General features: G+C 37.3%; 1 protein-coding gene across 3 annotated transcripts in view; it reads left to right on the plus strand.

The window, feature by feature from the left end:
- CDKAL1 (CDK5 regulatory subunit associated protein 1 like 1) overlaps positions 1 to 21,858 on the plus strand; it is a 712,749-nt gene that overhangs the window by 532,638 nt on the left and 158,253 nt on the right. For all 3 annotated transcript variants that reach the window (XM_050789551.1, XM_050789550.1, XM_050789549.1), the window contains one exon: positions 14,465 to 14,645. In XM_050789551.1, coding sequence (XP_050645508.1) covers positions 14,465 to 14,645 — 181 coding nt within the window. The remainder of the gene's footprint in view (positions 1 to 14,464; positions 14,646 to 21,858) is intronic.

Raw genomic sequence — 21,858 nt, forward strand, 5'->3', positions numbered from 1 at the left:
ACATTGAAGAGTGAGGAGGGCGGAGAGAAGTTTATTGAGCAGTGAAACAGCTTTCAGCCGAGAGGGGACATGGGGATGGCCACCTACCCAAAGGCAGAAAGTTCCTTCCTTGTGGCTGAGTCTGGGGCCTTTTATGAACTCAGAAGGGGGAGTGTGTGCTGATTTGTTTGTGAGTATGCAAAAAAGGTTAAAGCGAAGACGCCACTCAAAGGTGGGCATGACAGTGTAGAAAACCAATTAGGAAAGGGAATGTGACCTGTGTAAATGTGGTCTCATTAAAGTAGCAGAATGTAACACTGGCTGGATCACTTGAGCTCAGGAATTCAGGACAAACTAGAGCAATGTTGTGAGGTCTCATCTCAACCAAAAATAAACAAAATTAGCCAGGTGTGGTGGTGCACACCTGTAATCTCAGCTACTTTGTAGTCCCAGCTACTTGGGAGGCTGAGGCAGGAGGATCATTTGCACCCAAGAGATAGAGGCTGCACTAAGCCAAGATCACACCACTGTGCTCCAGCCTAGGTGACAGAGTGAGACCATGTCTCAGCAAAATAGTAATAATAAGTTTTGTTTTTGTGAACTTATGATCAACCAGTGCTTATGGTACATCAGTGCTATGAGCACATTAGTGACATGGGTAAGAGATAAGGACTACCTTGGGTAGTGATTAGAAGCTTCAGATCAGATGCTTCCTTTACTATTTATTGATTCTGTGATTATGGGCAATTTACTGTACCTCTTTCCCTAATGGCATTTTCCCCCTTTCTCATGAAAACTGGATTAGAATCTATATTATGAGAAAGTTACATTAAACAAGATGAAGTTGTTAACAGATTGCCTGGCACTTAGTGTTACATAATAAATGACAGGTGTTACCATCTCTCTGACAAGGTTACAATAATAAAGCTAATACATAATAAGCACTATATGGGAAGCACCATCCTGAGCAATTAGTACATCTATTACCTGATTAACCTAATCTATGAATACTTTTACTATATCCATTTTATGAAAGAAGAAATGGAAGCATCTAAGGCTGAATAGTTTGTCCAAGATCATGTAGCTAGTTAGTGGTAGAACATCTTAGTTATGCAAGGAAGGTGTTTCTCCCAGACAGTCATATTAAAAGAATAAGAACAAACGCCCAGGTCACACTACACTTTCTTTGTCTTAGTCACTCATTATGGCTTTTCAGGCTTCATCTAAATGTTTTAGTGTTTTTTCTTTTTTTAGAGCAGGTAATTTAAGAAATTTTTAATAAAATTATGAGAATAAATTTAGAGATGCTGAAAAAAATCTGAAATTTATTTGAAGATGTTGAATTGTTTCTTCCTAAATTTTCTCTTTCAATATAAATAGAATGATTCCTTATTGTTATATGATGTTTTACTTGGGCAATAGATCCACACTTTCCTTCTTCAAGTCCTTCATGATTTCATGCTCTGAACATAATTCCTTTATTCCTTGCCTTTTATTTTGCCATTTGTCCCGATTTGTCTATTTTTTCTTGTAAGAGGTGGAGTCTAGCCCTGTCGCCCAGGCTGTAGTGCAGTAGCACGATCATAGCTCATTGAAGCCTCAAACTTCTGGGCTCAAGTGATTCTCCCACCTCAGTTTCCGGAATAGCTGAGACTATAGGCACACACCACCACACCTGGCTGATTTAAATTTTTTTAATTTTTATTTTATTTTATTTTTTTTTGTAAAGACAGGGTCTTGCTTTATTGCTCAGGTTGGCCATGAACTCCTGGCTTCAAGTGATCCTCTTTCCTTGGCCTCTGAAAGTACTGGGATGACAAGCATGAGCCACCACACCTGCTCCTTTGTCCACATTTAATTCTTTGACTACGCCCTGTCATAGTTCAACTATTAAGACCTCTTGGCCGGGTGCAGTTGGCTCGCACCTGTGATCCCAGGACTTTTGGAGGCTGAGGCGGGAGTATCATTTGAGGCTCCAAGTTTGAGACCAGCTTGGACCACAAAGCAAGACTCCATCTCTGCAAAAAATAAATAAGAGAATATGATTGAGTCTCACATAGTAAGTGCTCAATAAAACTTACTAGAAGAGTATGTTATGGAAGATTCGTGCTATCTTTCTGTCTTCAGAAAGTTTTTGTTTTTTTTTTTTTTTACATCGTTAAGTCTGCAGGATAATTTAGAGAACACCGAATATTCATTCCATGTAAGCGTTTTGAAGATTTTTAGTAAATTAATGCAGTTGTGCAACTATCATCACAATTCAGTTTTAGAACACTTTCATTCTGTCAGAAATTTTCCTAATGTCCAATTGCAGCCAGTCCCTGCTTCTACTCACAGTTCCAGGCAAGCCTGATATGTTTTCTGTCTATTCTGTCGTCTTCTAGATATTTCTTATAAATGGAATCACAATAAGCAATCCTTCGTCTTTCATTTACTTAAGAATGTTTTTCAGATTCATTCATGTTAATGTATGTATCAGTAGTTGGCTCTTTTTTATTTGCAAGTAATTTCCACATATGGATATGCCACATTTTGTTATTCATTCAACAACTGATAGACATTTGGACTGTTACCAGTTTGGGGCAGTTATGAAGATTGCTACTGTGAAAATCCAAGTACAGGTCTTCGTGTGAGCTTACATTTTCATTTCCCTTGGGTGGATACCTACAGTAGAATTGCTGGGTCACAGTAAGTGTATGTTTAACTGTTTAAGAAACTGTCGGACTGTTTTCCAAAGTGACTGCACCATTTAAAATTCCCACCTTCAATGTATAAGTGCTTCAGTTTCTCTATATGCTTACTAATATCTGTTGTTGTTTTTTTTTTCAGTCTTTTTGGTACAGCCATTCTACTGGATATGTGGCATTTTACATGGTTTTAACTTTCATTTTTCTGACTAGTGACAATGTTAAGCAAATTTTAATGTACTTATTAGCTATTCCTATATCTTCTTTAGTAAAGTGTTGGTAAAATCTTTTGCCCATTGTACCATTGTGTTGTCTCCCTGTTAGTGAATCATAGAGTTCTCAATATAGTTTGGATACAAATCTTTTTTTGGATATATGATTTGCAAATATTTTATTCTACTCTATGGCTTCTCTTTTCATTTTTAAGGGTATCTTTTGAGTAAGTTTGATTTCTCAGTTTATCAAATTTTACTTTTACAGATTGCGCTTTTGGTGTTGGCACTATGGCTAAGAAATCTTTGAGTAACCCAAGGTCACAAAGATTTCCTCCCATATTTTCTTCTAGATGTTTAATAATTCTACATCTGACATTCAGACTATGATGCACATTGAAATATTTTTGTGTATAATGTTAGGTGGAGGGTTTAGTAATTTGTGGGGTTTTTTTGCATATGGTGTTTGATTGTTTCAGTACCATTTATTGAAAACGCTTTGTTTCCCGCCCTCATTGAATTGCTTTGGTAATTTTGTTGAAAACTAATTAACCATATATGATGAATTGGTATATATTTGGACTCTATATTTTTCCATTGATGTATCCTTACACTGATACCACACTGCGTTGATTATTGGAGTTTTATAGTCTTTAAAACAGGTTCATTTATTCCACCAGCTTTTTTTTCCTTCAAAACTGTTCTGGCTATTTCAGGTCATTTGTATTTCCACATAAATTTTAGGCACAGCTTGTCATTTTCAGCAGAAATACTTGCTGTTATTTTGATAGAGTTGCATTGACTCTATAAATCAATTTGGAGAGGCTTGCCATTTTAACAATGCAGAATTTTCTAATCCATGAAAATTATATATTTTCCCATTTATTTAGATCTTCTTTAATTTCCCTCATCAAGTTTTAAGACAATTTCTTTAAATTCTCCCAGTTTTTGGCATACAACTTCTACCTTTCTTTCTCAAAGATATTCTCAAGTAGTTTTTTTGCTATTGTGAATGGAGTTGGATTCTTTATTTCATTTTCAGGTTGTTCATTACTAGTATAAAAAATGCAATTGATTTTTATATATTGATCTTGTATCCTACAGTTTTGCTAAACTGACTTATTTTAGTAGGCTCATTAGATTCTTTAGATTTTCTACATACAAGGTCATGTCACCTGCCAAAAAAAAAAAGTTCTCTCTTTTAAACATATATGCCTTTAATTTCTATTCCTTGCTTTTTGGACTGACTAGAACCTCCAGTAATATGTTGAATTGAAGAAGTGAGAGCAGAAGTCTTTGCTTTATTATCAATCCTAATGGAAAAGCATTTTTTTTTTTTTTTTTTTTGGAGACGGAGTCTCGCTCTGTCACCCAGGCTGGAGTGCAGTGGCCAGATCTCAGCTCACTACAAGCTCCGCCTCCCGGGTTTACGCCATTCTCCTGCCTCAGCCTCCCGAGTAGCTGGGACTACAGGCGCCTGCCACCTCGCCCGGCTAGTTTTTTGTATTTTTTAGTAGAGAAGGGGTTTCACCGTGTTAGCCAGGATGGTCTCGAACTCCTGACCTCGTGATCCACCCGTCTCGGCCTCCCAAAGTGCTGGGATTACAGGCTTGAGCCACCGCGCCCAGCCAGGAAAAGCATTTTTAAAAATCATGAATGGGTGTTGGATTTGTCAAAAGTTTTCTGAATCTGTTATCATTATGTGGTTTTTATTTTGTCCTTTATTCTTTTTATAGGGTACATTACATTAATTGATACTTACATATCAAATCAAACTTACCTTTCTTGGATTTAAAAAGTGGTCATGATATATAGTCATTTTTTTAATTTTGCAGGGTTCAGTTTGCCAATGTTTTGTTAAGAATTTTTGTTTCTTTGTTTATGAGGGATATTGGTCTATAGTTTAATTCTAATCTCTTCCTCTGGTTTTCTTTAAAAATTTTTTTGTTCTTGTTTTTTTGTTTTTGTTTTTCTTTTTTTAACTTTTTTTTAAGTTCTGAGGTACATGTGCAGGATGTGCAGGTTTGTTACCTAGGTAAATGTGTGCTGTGGTGATTTGTTGCACCTATCAACCCATCACCTAAGTATTAAGCTCAGCATGCATTAGCTATTTTCCCTGGTACTCTTCCCCACCTCAACAGGCTTCAGTGTGTGTTCCCCTCCCCATGTCTATGTGTTCACATTGTTCAGCTCGCACTTATAAGTGAGAACATGTGGTGTTTAGTTTTCTGTTCCTGCGTTAGTTTGCTGAGGATAATGGCTTCTGACAGCATCCATGTCCCTGCAAAGGACATGATCTCTTTCATTTTTATGGCTGAATAGTATTCTGTGGTGTATATGTACCACATTTTCTTTATCCAATCTATCATTGATGGGCATTTGGGTTGATTCCATGTCTTTGCTATGGTGAATAGTGCTGCAATGAACATACGTGTGTATGTATCTTTATAAAAAGATCATTTATATTCCTTTGGGTATTTACCAAGAAATAGGATTGCTGGGTCAAATGGTATTTCTGGTTCTAGGTCTTTGAGGAATCACCACACTGTCTTCCACAATGCTTGAACTAATTTACATCCCCACCAACAGTGTAAAAGCATTCCTATTTCTCCACAGCCTCACCAACATCTGTTGTTTCTTGACTTTTTAATAATCGCCATTCTGACTGGTGTGAGATAGTATGCCATTGTGGTTTTGATTTGCATTTCTCTAATAATCCGTGATGTTGAGCTTTTTTTCATATGTTTGTTGGCCGAATGGAATGTTTTTCCATTTGTTTGTGTCCTCTCTTATTTCCTTGAACAGTGGTTTGTAGTTCTCCTTGAAGAGGTCCTTCACTTTCCTCAATAGCTGTATTCCTAGGTATTTTATTCTCTTTGTAGCTATTGTGAATGGGTGTTCATTCATGATTTGGCTCTCTGCTTGTCTATTGTTGGTATATAGGAATGCTTGTGATTTTTGCACATTGATTTTGTATCCTGAGACTTTGCTGAAATTGCTTATTGAGTTAAGAGGTTTTTGCGCTGAGACGATGGGATTTTCTAGATACGTGATCGTGTCATCTGCAAATAGAGACAGTTTGACTTCTTCTCTTCCTATTTAAATATGCTTTGTTTTTTTCTCTTGCCTGATTTTCCTGGCCAGAACTTCCAGTACTATGTTGAATAGGAGTGGTGAGAGAGGGCATCTTTGTCTTGTGTCCATTTTCAAGGGGAATGCTTCCAGTTTTTTCCCATTCAGTATGATATTGGCTGTGGGGCTTGTCATAAATGGCCCTTATTATTTGAAGTCTGTTCCATCAATACCTAGTTTATGGAGAGGTTTTAACATGAAGGAGTTTTGAATTTTATCAAAGGCCTTTTCTGCATCTATTGAGAAAATCACGTGGTTTTTGTCTTTATTTCTGTTTATGTGATGATTCACATTTATTGTTTTGCATATGTTGAACCAGCCTTGCATCCAGGGATGAAACTGACTTGATCATGGTGGATAAGCTTTTTGATGTGCTGCTGGATTCGGTTTGCCAGTATTTTATTGAGGATTTTTACATCGATGTTCATCAAGGATAATGGCCTGAAATTTTCTTTTTTTATTGTTTCTTTGCCAGATTTTGGTATCAGGATGATGCTGGCCTCATAAAATGAGTTAGGAAGGAGTCCCTGCTTTTCAATTGTTTGGAATAGTTTCAGAAGGAATGTACCAGTTCCTCTTTGTACCTCTGGTAGAATTTAGTTGTAAATCCATCTGGTCCTGTACTTTTTTTGGTTGCTAGGCTATTTATTACTACCTCAATTTCAGAACTCATTATTGGTCTATTCAGGTATTCAACTTCTTCCTGGTTCACTCTTGGGAGGGTGTATGTGTCCAGGAGTTTATCCATTTCTTCTAGATTTTCTAGTTCATTTGCATAGAGGTGTTTATAGTATTCTCTGATGGTTGGTTTAATTTTTTGCAGTCAGTGGTGATATCTGCTTTATCATTTTTTATTGTGTCTATTTGATTCTCCTTTCTTTTCTTCTTTATTAGTCTAGCTAGTAGTCTATCTATTTTGTTTTTACAAAAAACCAGCTCCTGGATTTGTTGATTTTTTTTAAGGGTTTTTTGTGTCTCTTTCTCCTTCAGTTCTGCTCTGAGCTTGGTTATTTCTTGTCTTCTGCTGGCTTTGGGGTTTGTTTGCTCTTGGTTCTCTAGTTCTTTTAGTTGTGATGTTAAGAGGTTGTTTTGAGATCTTTCTAGTTTTTTCATGTGGGCATTTAGTGCTATAAATTTTCCTCTTAACACTGTGTTAGCTCATAGATTCTGGCATGCTGTCTCTTTGTTCTCATTAGTTTCAAAGAACTTTTAAACTTCTACCTTAATTTCGTTATTTGCCCAGGAGTCATTCAGGAGCAGGTTGTTCAATTTCCACGTAGTTGTGTGGTTTTAAGGGAGTTTCTTAATCCTGGGTTCTAATTTGATTATGCTGTGGTCTAAGAGACTGTTTGTTATGATTTCAATTCTTTTGCATTTGCTGAGGAATGTTTTACTTCCAATTATGTGATAAATTTTAGAGTAAGTGCCATGTGGTGCCAAGAAGAATGTGTATTCTGTTGTTTTTGCGTGGAGAGTTCTGTAGATATCCTTCAGGTCCACCTGATCCAGAGCTGAGTTTAAATCCTGAATATCTTTCTTAATTTTCTGTCTCATTGATCTTATATTGAAAGTGGGGTTTTAAAGTGTCCCGCTATTACTGGGTAGGAGTCTAAGTCTCTTTGTAGGTCTCTAAGAACTTGTTTTATGAATCTGGGTGCTCCCTATTGGGTGCATATATATTTAGGACAGTTAGCTTTTCTTGTTGAATTGAACCCTTTACCATTATGTAATACCCTTCTTTGTCTTTTTTTATCTTTGTTGGTTTAAAGTCTGTTTTGTCAGAAACTAGGATTGCAGTCCTTGCTTTTTGCTGCTTTCCTTTTGCTTGGTAAATTTTCCTTCGTCCCTTTATTTTGAGCCCATGTGTGTCTTTGCACATGAGATGGGTCTCTTGAATACAGCACACTGATGGGTGTCGACTCTTTACCCAGCTTGCCATTCTGTGTCCTTTAATTGGGGCCTTTAGCCCATTTACATTTACAGCTAATATTGTTGTGTTTGAATTTGATCCTGTCATCATGACTCTTAACTAGTTATTTTGTGGATTTGTTTATGTGGTTGTTTCATAATGTCATTGGTCTTTGTACTTCAGTGTGTTTTTGTAGGGGCTGATAGTGGTTTTTCCTTTCCATATTTAGTGCTTCCTTCAGGAGCTGTTGCAAGGCAGGCCTGGTGGTGACAAATTCCCTCACCTGGAGGTGTCACCAGTTGGGGCTGCAGAACAGCAAAGATGGCTGCCTGTTCCTTCATCTGGGACCTCTTTTCCATAGTGGCAGTGACCTGATGCCGGGGGCACGCTCCTGTATAAGGTGTCTGGTGACTCCTGTTGTGGGGGTCTCACCTAGTCAGGAGGCACAGGATCAGGGACCTGCTTAATGAAGCACTCTGGCTGCCCCTTAGTGGAGTGGGTTTGCTGCACTGAGGGGGATCCCCATCATCTGGAGTGCCCGGCCTCTTCATAGCCAGCAGGCAGGAAACACTAAGTCTGCTGAACCATGGAGACTGCAGCTGCCCCTCCCTTCAGGGGCTCTGTCCCAGGAAGATCAACTGGACAGTAAACTACTGGCTGGAGTTGGTAAAATTCCCACAGGGAGGCCCCACTCAGTGAGGAGGAATGGATCTGGGTCCCACCTAAGGAAGCAGTCTGGCCACAATCTGCTACAACCACTGTGCCACATTGTGGGGAGTTCCTCCTGGTCCAGACTGCCTAGTCTTCCTAGCACCAGCAGAAGAAAACAGCAGACTGAGGCTGCAGTGATGGCAACCACCCTCACCCCTAGGAACTTGGTCGTCTTAGGCAGTCTCCAGCCTGCTGCTGCTGGCTGCAACCTGAGTGTCTGCTGAGCATCTGCAAAGCTCTGTGCTTGGGACCCAAGACCCTGGTGGCATGGGCTCACAGGGGGATCTACTGATCCATGGGTTGCACAGATTCATGGAAAAAGCATGGTTTCCTGGGTGGGGTAGCACAATCACTCACCACCTCCCTTGGCTGTGGGTGAGAGCTCCCCTTGCCGCATGCAGCTCCCAAGTGAGCCATCGCTCCACCCTGCTTTTCCTCGCTCTCCGTGGGTTGTGCCAACCACCTAGTCAGTCCCAGTTAGAGAACCTGGATACCTTAGCTGAAGGTGCAGGATTCACTTACCCTTTTCATTCTTCTCGGTGGGAGCCACTGATGGCAGCTGCTTCTAGTTGGCCATCTTGGCCCCTCCTTGGCTTTTACAAATATTTTTAAGTACCTTTTAGGGTACAAGTGGTTTCTGGTTACATGGATGATCTATATAGGGTGAAGTCTGAGATTTTAGTGTACCCTTCACCCAAGTAGTGAACACTGTACCTGATATGTATTTTTTTTATCCCTCACTCCTGTCCCACCCTCCCCCTTCTGAGTCTTCACAGTTCATTGTTCTATTCTGTCTTTGTGTACCCATAGCTTAGCTTCTACTTATTTATAAGTGAGAACATGCAGTATTTGCCTTCCTCTGGTTTTCATAACAGGGTAATACTGGACTCTTAAATGAGTTTCTTTCTCATCTGTCTTTGAAATAGTTTCCATAGAATTGATTTTATCATTCTTTAAATGTTTGGTAGAATTCACCATGAAACCATTTAGTCTTCAGTGGTTTTGTTTTGTGTAGTTTTGTTTGGGTGGCAAGGTATTAAATTACAAGTTTTTGTAATAGATAAAAGAATATTCAGGTTTTTGGTTTCTTCTTGAGTCCATTTTCGTAATTTATGTCTTTCAGAGAATTTGCCCATTTTATCTAAGTTGTGAGTTTATTGGCATAAGGTTCATAATATTCTCTTAATATCCTTTTACTGTTGGTAGCATCTGTAGTGATGTCCCATCCTTCATGCCTAAAGCTGGACATCTGTATCTTCTTTTCTTTTCTCAGCCTAACTAGTACATTACTAATTGTATTGACTTTTTTCAAAGATGCACTTTTTACTTTTATTGATTTTTCTGTATTTTCTATTTCATTGATTTCTTATTTTACCTTTATTATTTTGTCTTTTGATTTGATTTTTTCTCTTTGTTAGCTTCTTGTAGTGGAAACTTAGATTTTTATATCTAACATAGAAATTAATATCTATAGATTTTTCTTTAAGCACTGCTTTAGTTGCATACCATATATTTAGATGTATTATGATTTCATTTTCATTCAGTTCAAGATATTTTCTCCCCTACCTACCTCATTTTTTTCCCCAAAAGTATTGAATATTTGTCCTAGAATAAACCACCACAGGATAAAAATTGTTTCTTTTAATCATGTGTTTTGTTTATGTCTACTAATTTTGATGGGTCTAGTCCTTTGCTGATCATTTTTCTCTTTGTCTTTTGAGATAATTAGTATGTGTATTAGTCCTACTTTATTCACATGTAGAATTTGAAGCTCATAATTTATTGATCTAAAGAATAAAGTAGAATTATTCTTTTCCATATTTTTGCCAGTGAAACACCAAATGGCAAATAAAAATCTTGAGATAAATGTTTAAATTGTGGGGTATGTGTATGTTTGTGTTTTTATTCAAGGTGAAATAATTAACTTTTAAAATATTTATGGCTTTCTTAAATTCCAGGCTACAGCCAACAAATAGTTTGCCTGTTCCTTACATGTCCTTGATATATCTTTACAAGTAATCATAGCACTGCTTCTGACAAGGTCAGATACATAATTGGAATCTTTCTTACTCCATTCCCAAGCTCTTTAATAAACCCATTTTGCCAGTAAATATAGGACAGAAAAAATAACAGGCCAAAATTTTCCTGTTGTTTAAGCTAAATGAACATTTTCATTTTCATCTTCCTTTCAGAATTATTTTCTAATACTAGTATGAAATCATACATAAAGTTCCTAAAATTGAATAACATATTACTTAGTATTTACATACATTACACTTATACCTTAAAAAGTTTGTGGAAATGATTATTTTAAAATTTTTAGTATTTTGAAAATTCGTGTCATCTCAAAAATAGCTTTTACCCAGAATTAGCATCTTAAATATTTGAATTAATATTCTGTTTTACACCCCTTATAATTTCCTCCTAGCCATTTAAATCATATACTAGTAATTTAGAATTTGTTCCACTTCAAACTTCTTTGATTTTCTCATACTGAAGAGAATTGTTTACTAGGGAAATCAACAGTGTAAATGAGATTTCAGTTGGTTCACCTAAAGAGTCAAATTAATTTCAAGAATGTAAGTAGGATCATTTGCATATATAAAATTAATGTATAGATCAGCCTCATCTAACATTAAAGTGCAATCTCTACTTTTAAAACATTTTATAAGCAATCAGTTCACATTCTTATATACTTTGCAACCATTAAACTGCTTTTACTTTTCAATATTGGCTCGTATACGTTACTATTCACAGTGGCCTGCCTCCTCCCTTGCTATCAGGCAACTTTTTGTTTACCTTGCCAAATATATCCATGCATTGAAAATCCCTTTCCCTAACATGTACTATGACTTCTCTAAAGGTTTCTTTTTTGTCACTATGGCCCTTAAGGCCAAAGTAAGCAGGTGTTGCATAACACTGGGTTCCACCATAATGTATCAAGGAGGATAGAGGAAAAATCAGTAAGGTACTTTCCTGTGGGAATACCCCATAATCCAGTGCCAAACTTACTCTAATTCATAGCTGAAGACAATAACCTTTGTTTTTACAGTATTTCCCATGCAGTTTCTACGATTTATTTTTTAAAATTTTCTAGGAGAGATGGACTATTCTCTGTTATGATCTGCTGTGATCCATTAATTTTTAGTTGTAGACCTTTTGATCAGAATTATTGAATAGGCAAGTATAAAACTAGCTAGCCAAAAAGCTATTCTACGTGTTTTACTCTACAAAAATGGTCTTTTTATCTATAGCTTACATGTAAAATGATACGATATTTGTGATTTTTCAAATGTAATTTTGATAATTACCTTTAAAGAAGAAAAATATGTTTATATCACAATAAAAATTTAAATTTTTATCCAAATATACTGTTTTATTCTTCTGCGTGAATATTGTCTCTTTTTCTATTTATCATCATGGAGAAAAGTTCCAGTCCTTGGAATTTATCTTATTAACCGAAGTTCAACCCAGTAAATAGCTAGGTGAGACCAATAATAAATTAGGAACAAAATATTTTACAAAATAGATTTGTCATGCTTCTTTCACACTAGGTGCTAAGTAGTGTGTGAAGAAAATATGGAAAGCTGTTGTTTTTATGAAACTATATTAGGAATATAATAATTTTACTATCCTCATTGGTATATCCCTTGTTCCCTCTTATGCCCCCAAATATCTCGTATATCTTAATTTGATAAACTGTTTTCATTCTTTCATGTAGAACTGGGGTTTTTTTGTTTGTTTTTTGAGACAAAGTCTTGTTCTGTCACCCAGGCTGGAGTGCAATGGCATGATTTCGGCTCACTGCAAACTCCACCTCCCGCGTTCGAGCGATTCTCCTGCCTCAGCCTCCCAAATAGCTGGGATTGCAGGCACTTGCCACCATACCCAGCTAATTTTTGTATTTTTAGTAGAGACAGGGTTTCACCATGTTGGCCAGGCTGGTCTCAAACTCCTGACCTCAGGTGATCCAACCACCATGGCTTCCCAGAGTTCTGGGATTACAGGCGTGATCCACTGCATCCGGCCTGTTTAAATGATAGGAAAGTTGATATTCTATGATTTGACGTTTGGAGCCATTTTCCCTATTGTTTATGGACTCGGAGTAATACTGGATTTTTAGATAAGTTAATGTAATTCTGTTATTGTTATACTATTAAAATAGAACAATGTCTGTGCCATATTTATGGAGGCATTAAATGGCCACAAAGAAATGACTTCCAAGATGCCAACATTTGGACCTATCAAAAATAAAGGCAGCTTGCTACCTAATCACTCAATGACAAAAAGATTTTAGTGCTTTGCTCTTAAATATGAAAGGACAGCAAGAATTGTTCTTTATTGGTAGAAAGTCTCAACCATGAATGAGAGAAACCAAAAGACAACTCGCAGTGAACAGAAGAAAAATTACAAAAACCTTTAATTGACATCCTCAGATAAATAAGAAAAGATACTGCATCCCTAAACAGGATGCTGTGAAAAGGAAAATTAGAGAAAGAGCTCTGAGAAATGTAAATAATAATATTGAATTAATTTTTTTTTGCAATAAAATAGTTGGAAGGTATGCTGAAGTAAATTTTCCAGAAAATAGAAGGGCAGAGATGAAAGGAGAAAAAGCTAAGAGATCAACCCAGTGGTTTCAACATTAAAAAGAGAGGATTCCCTGAGAGAAAAATTATTAAAGAAATAATATCAGAAAACTTCCTCAACCTAAAGCCCATGAGTCTCCAGACTATACCTTGTACAAAGATTTAAAAACCCAATCCAAGGCATATTATCACATTGAGAATAAGTTAATAAAAACTTCTAAAAAGAGAATGGTGCGGGCACATTTAAAGAAGTGTTCATCCAAGTTAATCTGGACATCCCATTAGTAATTTTTTCAGCTTAAAAAAAGAGGAACAATGCAAAATTTTTATGGATAATACTTTTTGACTTGGAGTGCTACACACAACCAAATGTTGGTCAGTTGTATGGCCTAAGACCACGCATGCAAAGACAACAACAAAATTTCCCTGGTATCTTTCTGATGAAGCTTCTGAAAGAAAGCACACCACTGCAGAATGAGGGAATTGATCAAGAATTAAGAAGACATAGGATCCGGGAAAAAAAGATTATTGAAAAAAGGATACCAAGAAGCAACATTCAAGGATGATAGCCAGTTCACTATAAAAGCAACACACACCTGAAAGGAATGGCATTTCCATACAATATATAGAAGGTTTAGAAAACAGTATTGGGTTTTGATAGGCCTAATGGAGTCTGGAAAACATCAGCATAGGTATTTAAAACATTAAGCTAATGTTTTAAAAAAGAGAAGCAATTATTAACTCTAGGAAAAATTACACATTGTGGAAAAACAAAACTGAATAGTATACTAGTTGGCTCTATAGTGAAAGTTATCTTTGCAGTTGTACCAATGGAAGTACTGTGTTACTGATTTAACTAGGGGTTGTTCATTGATTTATTTGGGAGGTTAGGGATAGAGTAGTTCAAGAGTTAAAGCCTCATTTACCATAATATAGAAATTAGTAACTTATTGCCTAAAAATTAGTAAATCTAGAAATGGCAGAATTGGCATCTGTTTTTAAATATAAAGGAAAGAACAAAGAATCATTTAAAAGAATTTAAGATGGATTTCCCTGGGAATGGCAGGCAGCCACTGTTTTTCATTTTAAACTTTTGGTATTTAGGACTCTTTAAAACTATTTGCACGTGTGCTTTTTATAAAAGTAAATTTTAATTACCACAAAAACTGTATTTAAAATATCAGGGAAATAGAATAATTATGGCTTATAGTCAAGTTTTTACATTTTTGTCTTGTTATTTTCTAGAGTTCCTGGAATAACTATTGCTACAGATATTATCTGTGGTTTTCCTGGAGAAACAGATCAGGATTTTCAAGAAACAGTGAAACTTGTTGAAGAGTACAAATTCCCAAGCCTCTTTATTAATCAGTTTTACCCAAGACCAGGAACTCCTGCTGCAAAAATGGAACAAGTTCCAGCACAAGTGGTAAGATCTTTTTCTTATAAGGTATTGTTTTTTGCCAGTAGCTATAAAAATGCAGCTGTGTTGCCTACCTTCACCCAACTTGCTCATGTTATAAACCTTAAATTACAAAATATGAAGAGATTTCCAAGTTGGGGTCAGGGGCTAGGGGGCCATGGATGAGGTAAATGACCTTAGGCAACTAAAATATAATCACTTTTTTCTTCTTTTGAACAGTAAAATTCAGATGACTTGGGGAGACAGGAATTTTTTTTTCTAGTATCATAAATTTCTTTTTTTAAAATTATTATTATTATACTTTAAGTTCTAGGGTACATGTGCATAACGTGCAGGTTTATTACATATGTATACTTGTGCCATGTTGGTGTGCTGCACCCATCAACTCGTCAGCACCCATCAACTCGTCATTTACATCAGGTAAAACTCAGAATGCAATCCCTCCCCCCTCCCCCCCCCATAATAGGCCCCGGTGTGTGATGTTCCCCTTCCCGAGTCCAAGTGATCTCATTGTTCAGTTCCCACCTATGAGTGAGAACATGCAGTGTTTGGTTTTCTGTTCTTGCGATAGTTTGCTGAGAATGATGGTTTCCAGCTGCATCCATGTCCCTACAAAGGACACAAACTCATCTTTTTTATGGCTGCATAGTATTCCATGGTGTATATGTGCCACATTTTCTTAATCCAGTCTGTCACTGATGGACATTTGGGTAGATTCCAAGTCTTTGCTATTGTGAATAGTGCCACAGTGAACATACGTGTGCATGTGTCTTTATAGCAGCATGATTTATAATCCTTTGGGTATATACCCAGTAATGGGATGGCTGGGTCATATGGTACTTCTAGTTCTAGATCCTTGAGGAATCGCCATACTGTTTTCCATATGGTTGAACTAGTTTACAATCCCACCAACAGTGTAAAAGTGTTCCTTTTTCTCCACATCCTCTCCAGCACCTGTTGTTTCCTGACTTTTTAATGATTGCCATTCTAACTGGTGTGAGATGGTATCTCATTGTGGTTTTGATTTGCATTTCTCTGATGGTCAGAGATGACGAGCATTTCTTCATGTGTCTGTTGGCTGTATGCATGTCTTCTTTTGAGAAATGTCTGTTCATATCCCTTGCCCACTTTTTGATGGGGTTGTTTGTTTTTTTCCTGTAAATTTGTTTGAGTTATTTGTAGGTTCTGGGTACTAGCCCTTTATCAGATGAGTAGATTGCAAAAATTTTCTCCCATTCTGTAGGTTGCCTGTTCACTCTGATGGTAGTTTCTTTTGCTGTGCAGAAGCTCTTTAGTTTAATTAGATCCCATTTGTCAATTTTGGCTTTTGTTGCCGTTGCTTTTGGTGTTTTAGACATGAAGTCCTTGCCCATGCCTATGTCCTGAATGGTATTACCTAGGTTTTGTTCTAGCGTTTTTATGGTATTAGGTCTAACATTTAAGTCTCTAATCCATCTTGAATTAATTTTCGTGTGAGGAGTAAGGAAAGGTTCCAGTTTCAGCTTTCTACTTATGGCTAGCCAATTTTCCCAGCACCATTTATTAAATAAGGAATCTTTTCCCCATTTCTTGTTTTTCTGAGGTTTGTCAAAGATCAGATGGCTGTAGATGTGTGGTATTATTTCTGAGGACTCTGTTCTGTTCCATTAGTCTATATCTCTGTTTTGGTACCAGTACCATGCTGTTTTGGTTACTGTTGCCTTGTAGTATAATTTGAAGTCAGTTAGCATGATGCCTCCAGCTTTGTTCTTTTGACTTAGGATTGTCTTGGCAATGCGGGGTCTTTTTTGGTTCCATATGAACTTTAAAGCAGTTTTTTCCAATTCTGTGAAGAAACTCATTGGTAGCTTGATGGGGATGGCATTGAATCCATAAATTACCTTGGGCAGTATGGCCATTTTCACGATATTGATTCTTCCTATCCATGAGCATGGTATGTTCTTCCATTTGTTTGTGTCCTCTTTTATTTCACTGAGCAGTGGTTTGTAGTTCTCCTTGAAGAGGTCATTTACATCCCTTGTAAGTTGGATTCCTTGGTATTTTATTCTCTTTGAAGCAATTGTGAATGGAAGTTCATTCCTGATTTGGCTCTCTGTTTGTCTGTTACTGGTGTATAAGAATGCTTGTGATTTTTGCACATTAATTTTGTATCCTGAGACTTTGCTGAAGTTGCTTATCAACTTACAGAGATTTGGGCTGAGACAATGGGGTTTTCTGAATATACAATCATGTCATCTGCAAACAGGGACAATTTGACCTCTTCTTTTCCTAACTGAATACCCTTTATTTCTTTCTCTTGCCTGATTGCCCTAGCCAGAACTTCCAACACTATGTTGAATAGGAGTGGTGAGAGAGGGCATCCCTGTCTTGTGCCAGTTTTCAAAGGGAATACTTCCAGTTTTTGCCCATTCAGTATGATATTGGCTGTGGGTTTGTCATAAATAGCTCTTATTATTTTGAGATACGTTCCATCAAAACCGAATTTATTGAGAGTTTTTAGCACTTACATTTTTCTGGAAGTGTTTGTAAAGAAGTAAATTATTTCTGTTTAAAATATTTGAAAGAATTGCCCAATGTGATAAGCAGAATTCTAAGTTGGTCCCCCAGATTTTCTTTTCTTCTTTTTTCTTTTTTTTTTTGAGATGGAGTCTTGCTTTGTCCCCCAGGCTGGAGTGCTGCAGTGGCGCCATCTCAGCTCACTGCAAGCTCCGCCTCTCGGGTTCATGCCGTTCTCCTGCCTCAGCCTCTCAAGTAGCTGGGACTACAGGCACCCGCCACCACGTGCAGCTAATTTTTTTGTATTTTTAGTAGAGTCGAGGTTTCATCATGTTAGCCAGGATGGTCTCAATCTCCTGACCTTGTGATCCGCCTGCCTCAGCCTCCCAAAGTGCTGGGATTATAGGCATGAGCCAGGTCCCCCAGATTTTCTCATCCTCCTCACCCCCAGGTTATATACCCTTTCTAATCTCTGGAACTGTGAATTTGATATTTGCTGTACTCTCTGATCGTTTGATTCCACTCTGTGTAGTTATCTTTCCCTTTTCTTGAAAGATAGCACATGTGTACAGCTGAATAATTTTCTCGACCTGATCCTGCCATGAGAATGTTAAGAATCCTACAGCCTCTATTTATTTTGTACTGTCTCTGTCCCTTTTAGTCTACATCGGCAGTGCAAATTTTTTGTTTGTTTATTTGGTTTTGGTTTGTTTGGGTTTTTTTCTTTTTGTTTCTTTCTGTCTCTCTCTCTCTCCCTCTCTTTTTTTTTTTTTTTTTTTTTTTGGCTCAAACAATTTTCTCAGAAATTATGTGGGTCTTCCCTGGATTTCACTGGAACTGACTCCATTAAACAAATGCTACATCCACAGATCTTTATGAGATCATCCCTGCTCTATCTTCGCCTCTTGCTGAGGGTACTTTTGTTTGTATTTATCCTGCTTGGGGATTCTTGGTGGGTTTTTTTGCCCTGTGTCCCCATTTCTTTCCGAAGGTTTGGAAACCTTAGCCATTCTTTCTTCAGATATATGTTCTACTCTATTCTCCCTTCCTCTGTGATTTCAGTTATGTGTACTAGATATTTCCTTTTGTTCCCCAATATCTGATATATTCTTTGCTATACTTTGTGCACTTTGTTCTGTGTGTCTGTCTGGATATTTCCTCTTTATCTGTTTCCTAGTTCCTTGGTATTCGTAATTGTCCCTGGGCCAACAACCACAGAAGTTGTAGTCCCTAAACAGCAGTGCTGGCATCTGCTATGAGGCTGCTGGAAATGCAGACTCTCAGGCCCCACCCTAGACCTGTTCAGTCACTGTCTGCATCTCCAGGTGATTTGTGTATCCATTAAAATTTGTGAAGCACTGATCTCACTCCCTAATCCTTTGTTGATTTGTTTTTAATCTGCTGTCAAACCCATCTACAGGATTTCTAATTTTAGTTAATGTGTTTTTTAATTCTAGAATTACAGTTTGAATTTTCATAGATTCCCATGTTCTAATTCAATTATTCATATTTTCCTTTATAGTTTTTAAACATTTATGTGGTTTGGCTTTGTGTCCCCACCCAAATCTCATTTTGAACTGTAATCCCCTCAAGTCAAGGGAGAGACCTGGTAGGAGGTGACTGGATTATGGGGGCAGATTCCCCCAGGCTGTTTTCATGATAGTGAGTGAGTTCTCACAAGATCTGATGGTTTTATAAGGGGCTCTTCCGTCTTGACTCTCCTCTCTCCTGCCGCCTTGTGAAGAGGGTGCCTGCTGCCCCTTCCACTGTGATTGTAAATTTCCTAAGGCCTCCCCAGCCATGCGGAACTGTGAGCCAATTAAACCTCCTTTCTTTATAATTTACCCAGTCTCAGGCATTTCTTTATAGCAGTGTGAAAACGGACTAATACAGACATATTATTTAGTTATCTTAAAGTCCATTACAAAATCTCCAGTATTTGGAGCTGATATTGGTTCGTTTCTGCTTTTTAGTTTTGTTTTTTCTTGATTCTGGTCATTTGTCTTTTTCTCCATGTACCTAGTATTTTTTTCTTTTTTTGAATGGTGGCCATTGTTTATTTTTTAAAAACCTGTAGTTTCTAGGCTATCATGTATCTTCCTCCAGGGAGGATTTTATTTTGCTTCTGCCAGGTGCTAAGGTAAGAACTGATTATTTTAATCTGACTGAGATGGAGTTTTTAGACTGCTTTTCACTCTTTCTGATGACTGCTTTATTTCTAACTGCTCTTACTTTTGAATGCAGCCAATCGTGTGCTAATGTTTAACCAGTGACTCTCAGGAGAAAGAGTTCTGATCTGTAGCATTTGCCAATTTCCATAGTGTGAATACTTCCACTGTTGCCAATTTCAGATTACCAATGTTACATCACTAAACGTGGCATTGGGAAGCGATACACACAGCCAGCTTTTGTGAACTGGTACATGCCACACTAACGTACCACCTAGTGTGGTTCTTCTAGTACCCAGCTGAAATTCTATGGTGTTTTTACCAGGACTCTTTCTTTGTGGCAGATCTTCAACTCTCATTTTTGTATCTCGCGCTCATTAGAATGCATCAGGTTCTGCGTATTTACTCTGCCTCTTAGCTTTTGTTTGGCTGCTCAGCCCCTCAGGCACTACTTAACATTGATAAATGTCTAGAAGGAAAAAGTGACGCCAAATATTGAGCTGTCCTCTATGGGCTTGTCTTCTTTCTGGGAGCTTGACCTCTTACTTCCTTGATAGCTTTTTCATGTTTAAATAGTACAGATTGTACATTTTATTCACCTTTTTAATTGTTCTTGGCAAGAACATTGGTCTGATACAAGGTAGTTAGCCAGAAGCAGAACTCATTGCATAAAATCAGCTTTTAAATGCCTTTTTCGTCTTGTCTTTTATCTTCTAAACATAACCTCTTACCATCTTCCTCACGTTTTTAGACTTCGGTCACCCAGGCCTGGCATAGAGTATCTTTTTGTTTTTGCCTTATTTTTTAAAGCACTTTTAGGTTCACAGCAACATTAAGCACAAAATAACACATAGAATTGCTATATGTTTCCTGTCCCTAAACATGCACAGCCATCCCCACTGTCAACATCCCCCACACTGAGTGGTACATTTGTTACAATCAATGAATCTACACTACATATCATTTTCACCCACAGTCCATGGTTTACATTAGGATTCATCCTAGATTAAATGGTATACATTATGTGAAATGACAAGCATCCACCACTGTAGTATCATCAGAATAATTCCGTTTCTCTAAAATCCTGTGTTCTCTGCTTGTTCATCCCTGTCTTCCCCAAACCCCTGGCAACCACTGATCTTTCTATTGCCTCTAATTTTGCCTTTTCCAGAATGTCATATATTTGGAAACATACAGCATGTAGACTTTTCAGATTGGCTTTTTTCACTTAGTAATATACATTTAAGATTCCTTTGAACCTTTTTGTGGCCTGATAGCTCATTTTATTTTAGCACTGAACAATATTTCATTGTGTGGACGTAACACAATTTATCCATTTACCTACTGAAGGACATGTTGGTTGCTTCCAAGTTTTGACAATTGTGAATAAAGCTGCTATAAACATCCATTTGCAGGTTTTTGTGTGGACATAAGTGTTCAGCTCATTTGGATAAATACCAAAGAGGAGCATAATTGCTGGATTGTATGGTAAGAGTATGTTTGTAAAAGTATGTTTATAAAAAATTGCCACACTATCTTCCAAAGCCACTGTGCCATTTTGCATTCTTACCAGCAATGAATGAGAGTTCCTTTTACTCCATATCCTTGCCAACATCCTTGTCAACATTTGGTATTGTCAGCATTTTGGATTTTGGCCATTGTAACAGGTGTGTAATGGTATCTCACTATAGTTTTAATTTGCAATTCACTAATGACATATGGTGTTGACTGTCTTTTCATAGACTTATTTGCCATATGTATGTTTTCTTTGGAGAGGTGTCTGTTCAGGTCTGTTGCCCATTTTTAATCATGGAGTTTGTTTCCTTATTGTTGAGTTATAAGAGTTCTTTGTATATTTTGGGTAACAATTCATTATTAGATATGTGCTTTACAAATATATTTTTCCAGTCTATGGCCTGTTTTCTCATTCTTTTGAAACAGAATAATTTTTTTAATTTATTTTGTTTATTATTTTGTTTAGCACTTGGAAATTTTTGAACTTTCCACTGCACTGCAATCTGAAACAGTAAAGTTAGGTTCAGACTGTCCTAAGCCAACTTGTGAAGCTGTTTCCTTTTTTTATTCTGTTATACTGTTCTGTTCACAAGAGCCAATATTTTGGGATTCTGCACCGTTGTTCTTCTCATGCAGCTCTTTATTAAACCTCTTTGTATTAATGTCCCAAAGCTGCTATAACAAAGTACCACAAACTATGGGGCTTCAAACAACAGAAATGCATTGTCTTACAGTTCTAGAGGCTACAAGTACAAAGAAAAGCCTCTTCTCTCTCAGAATCATGTAGCAGAATCCTTCCTGGCCTCTCCCAGCTTCTGGTGGTTTCCTGGTGGTCTTTGGTGTTTCTTGGCCTGCAGCTGTGTAGCTCTAGTCTCTGACTTTATTGTCACAAGGTGCCCCTGTATGTCTCTTGTCTTTACATGGCTGTCTTCTTATAAAGCCTATTAGTCATATTGGATTAGGGGTCCACCCTGCTCCTCATCTTTCTAGTTATGTCTGAAACAAGCCTATTTCCACATAAGGTCACATTCTGAAGTACT

Source organism: Macaca thibetana, chromosome 4, assembly GCF_024542745.1.
Source record: "Macaca thibetana thibetana isolate TM-01 chromosome 4, ASM2454274v1, whole genome shotgun sequence".
NCBI lineage: Eukaryota > Metazoa > Chordata > Mammalia > Primates > Cercopithecidae > Macaca > Macaca thibetana.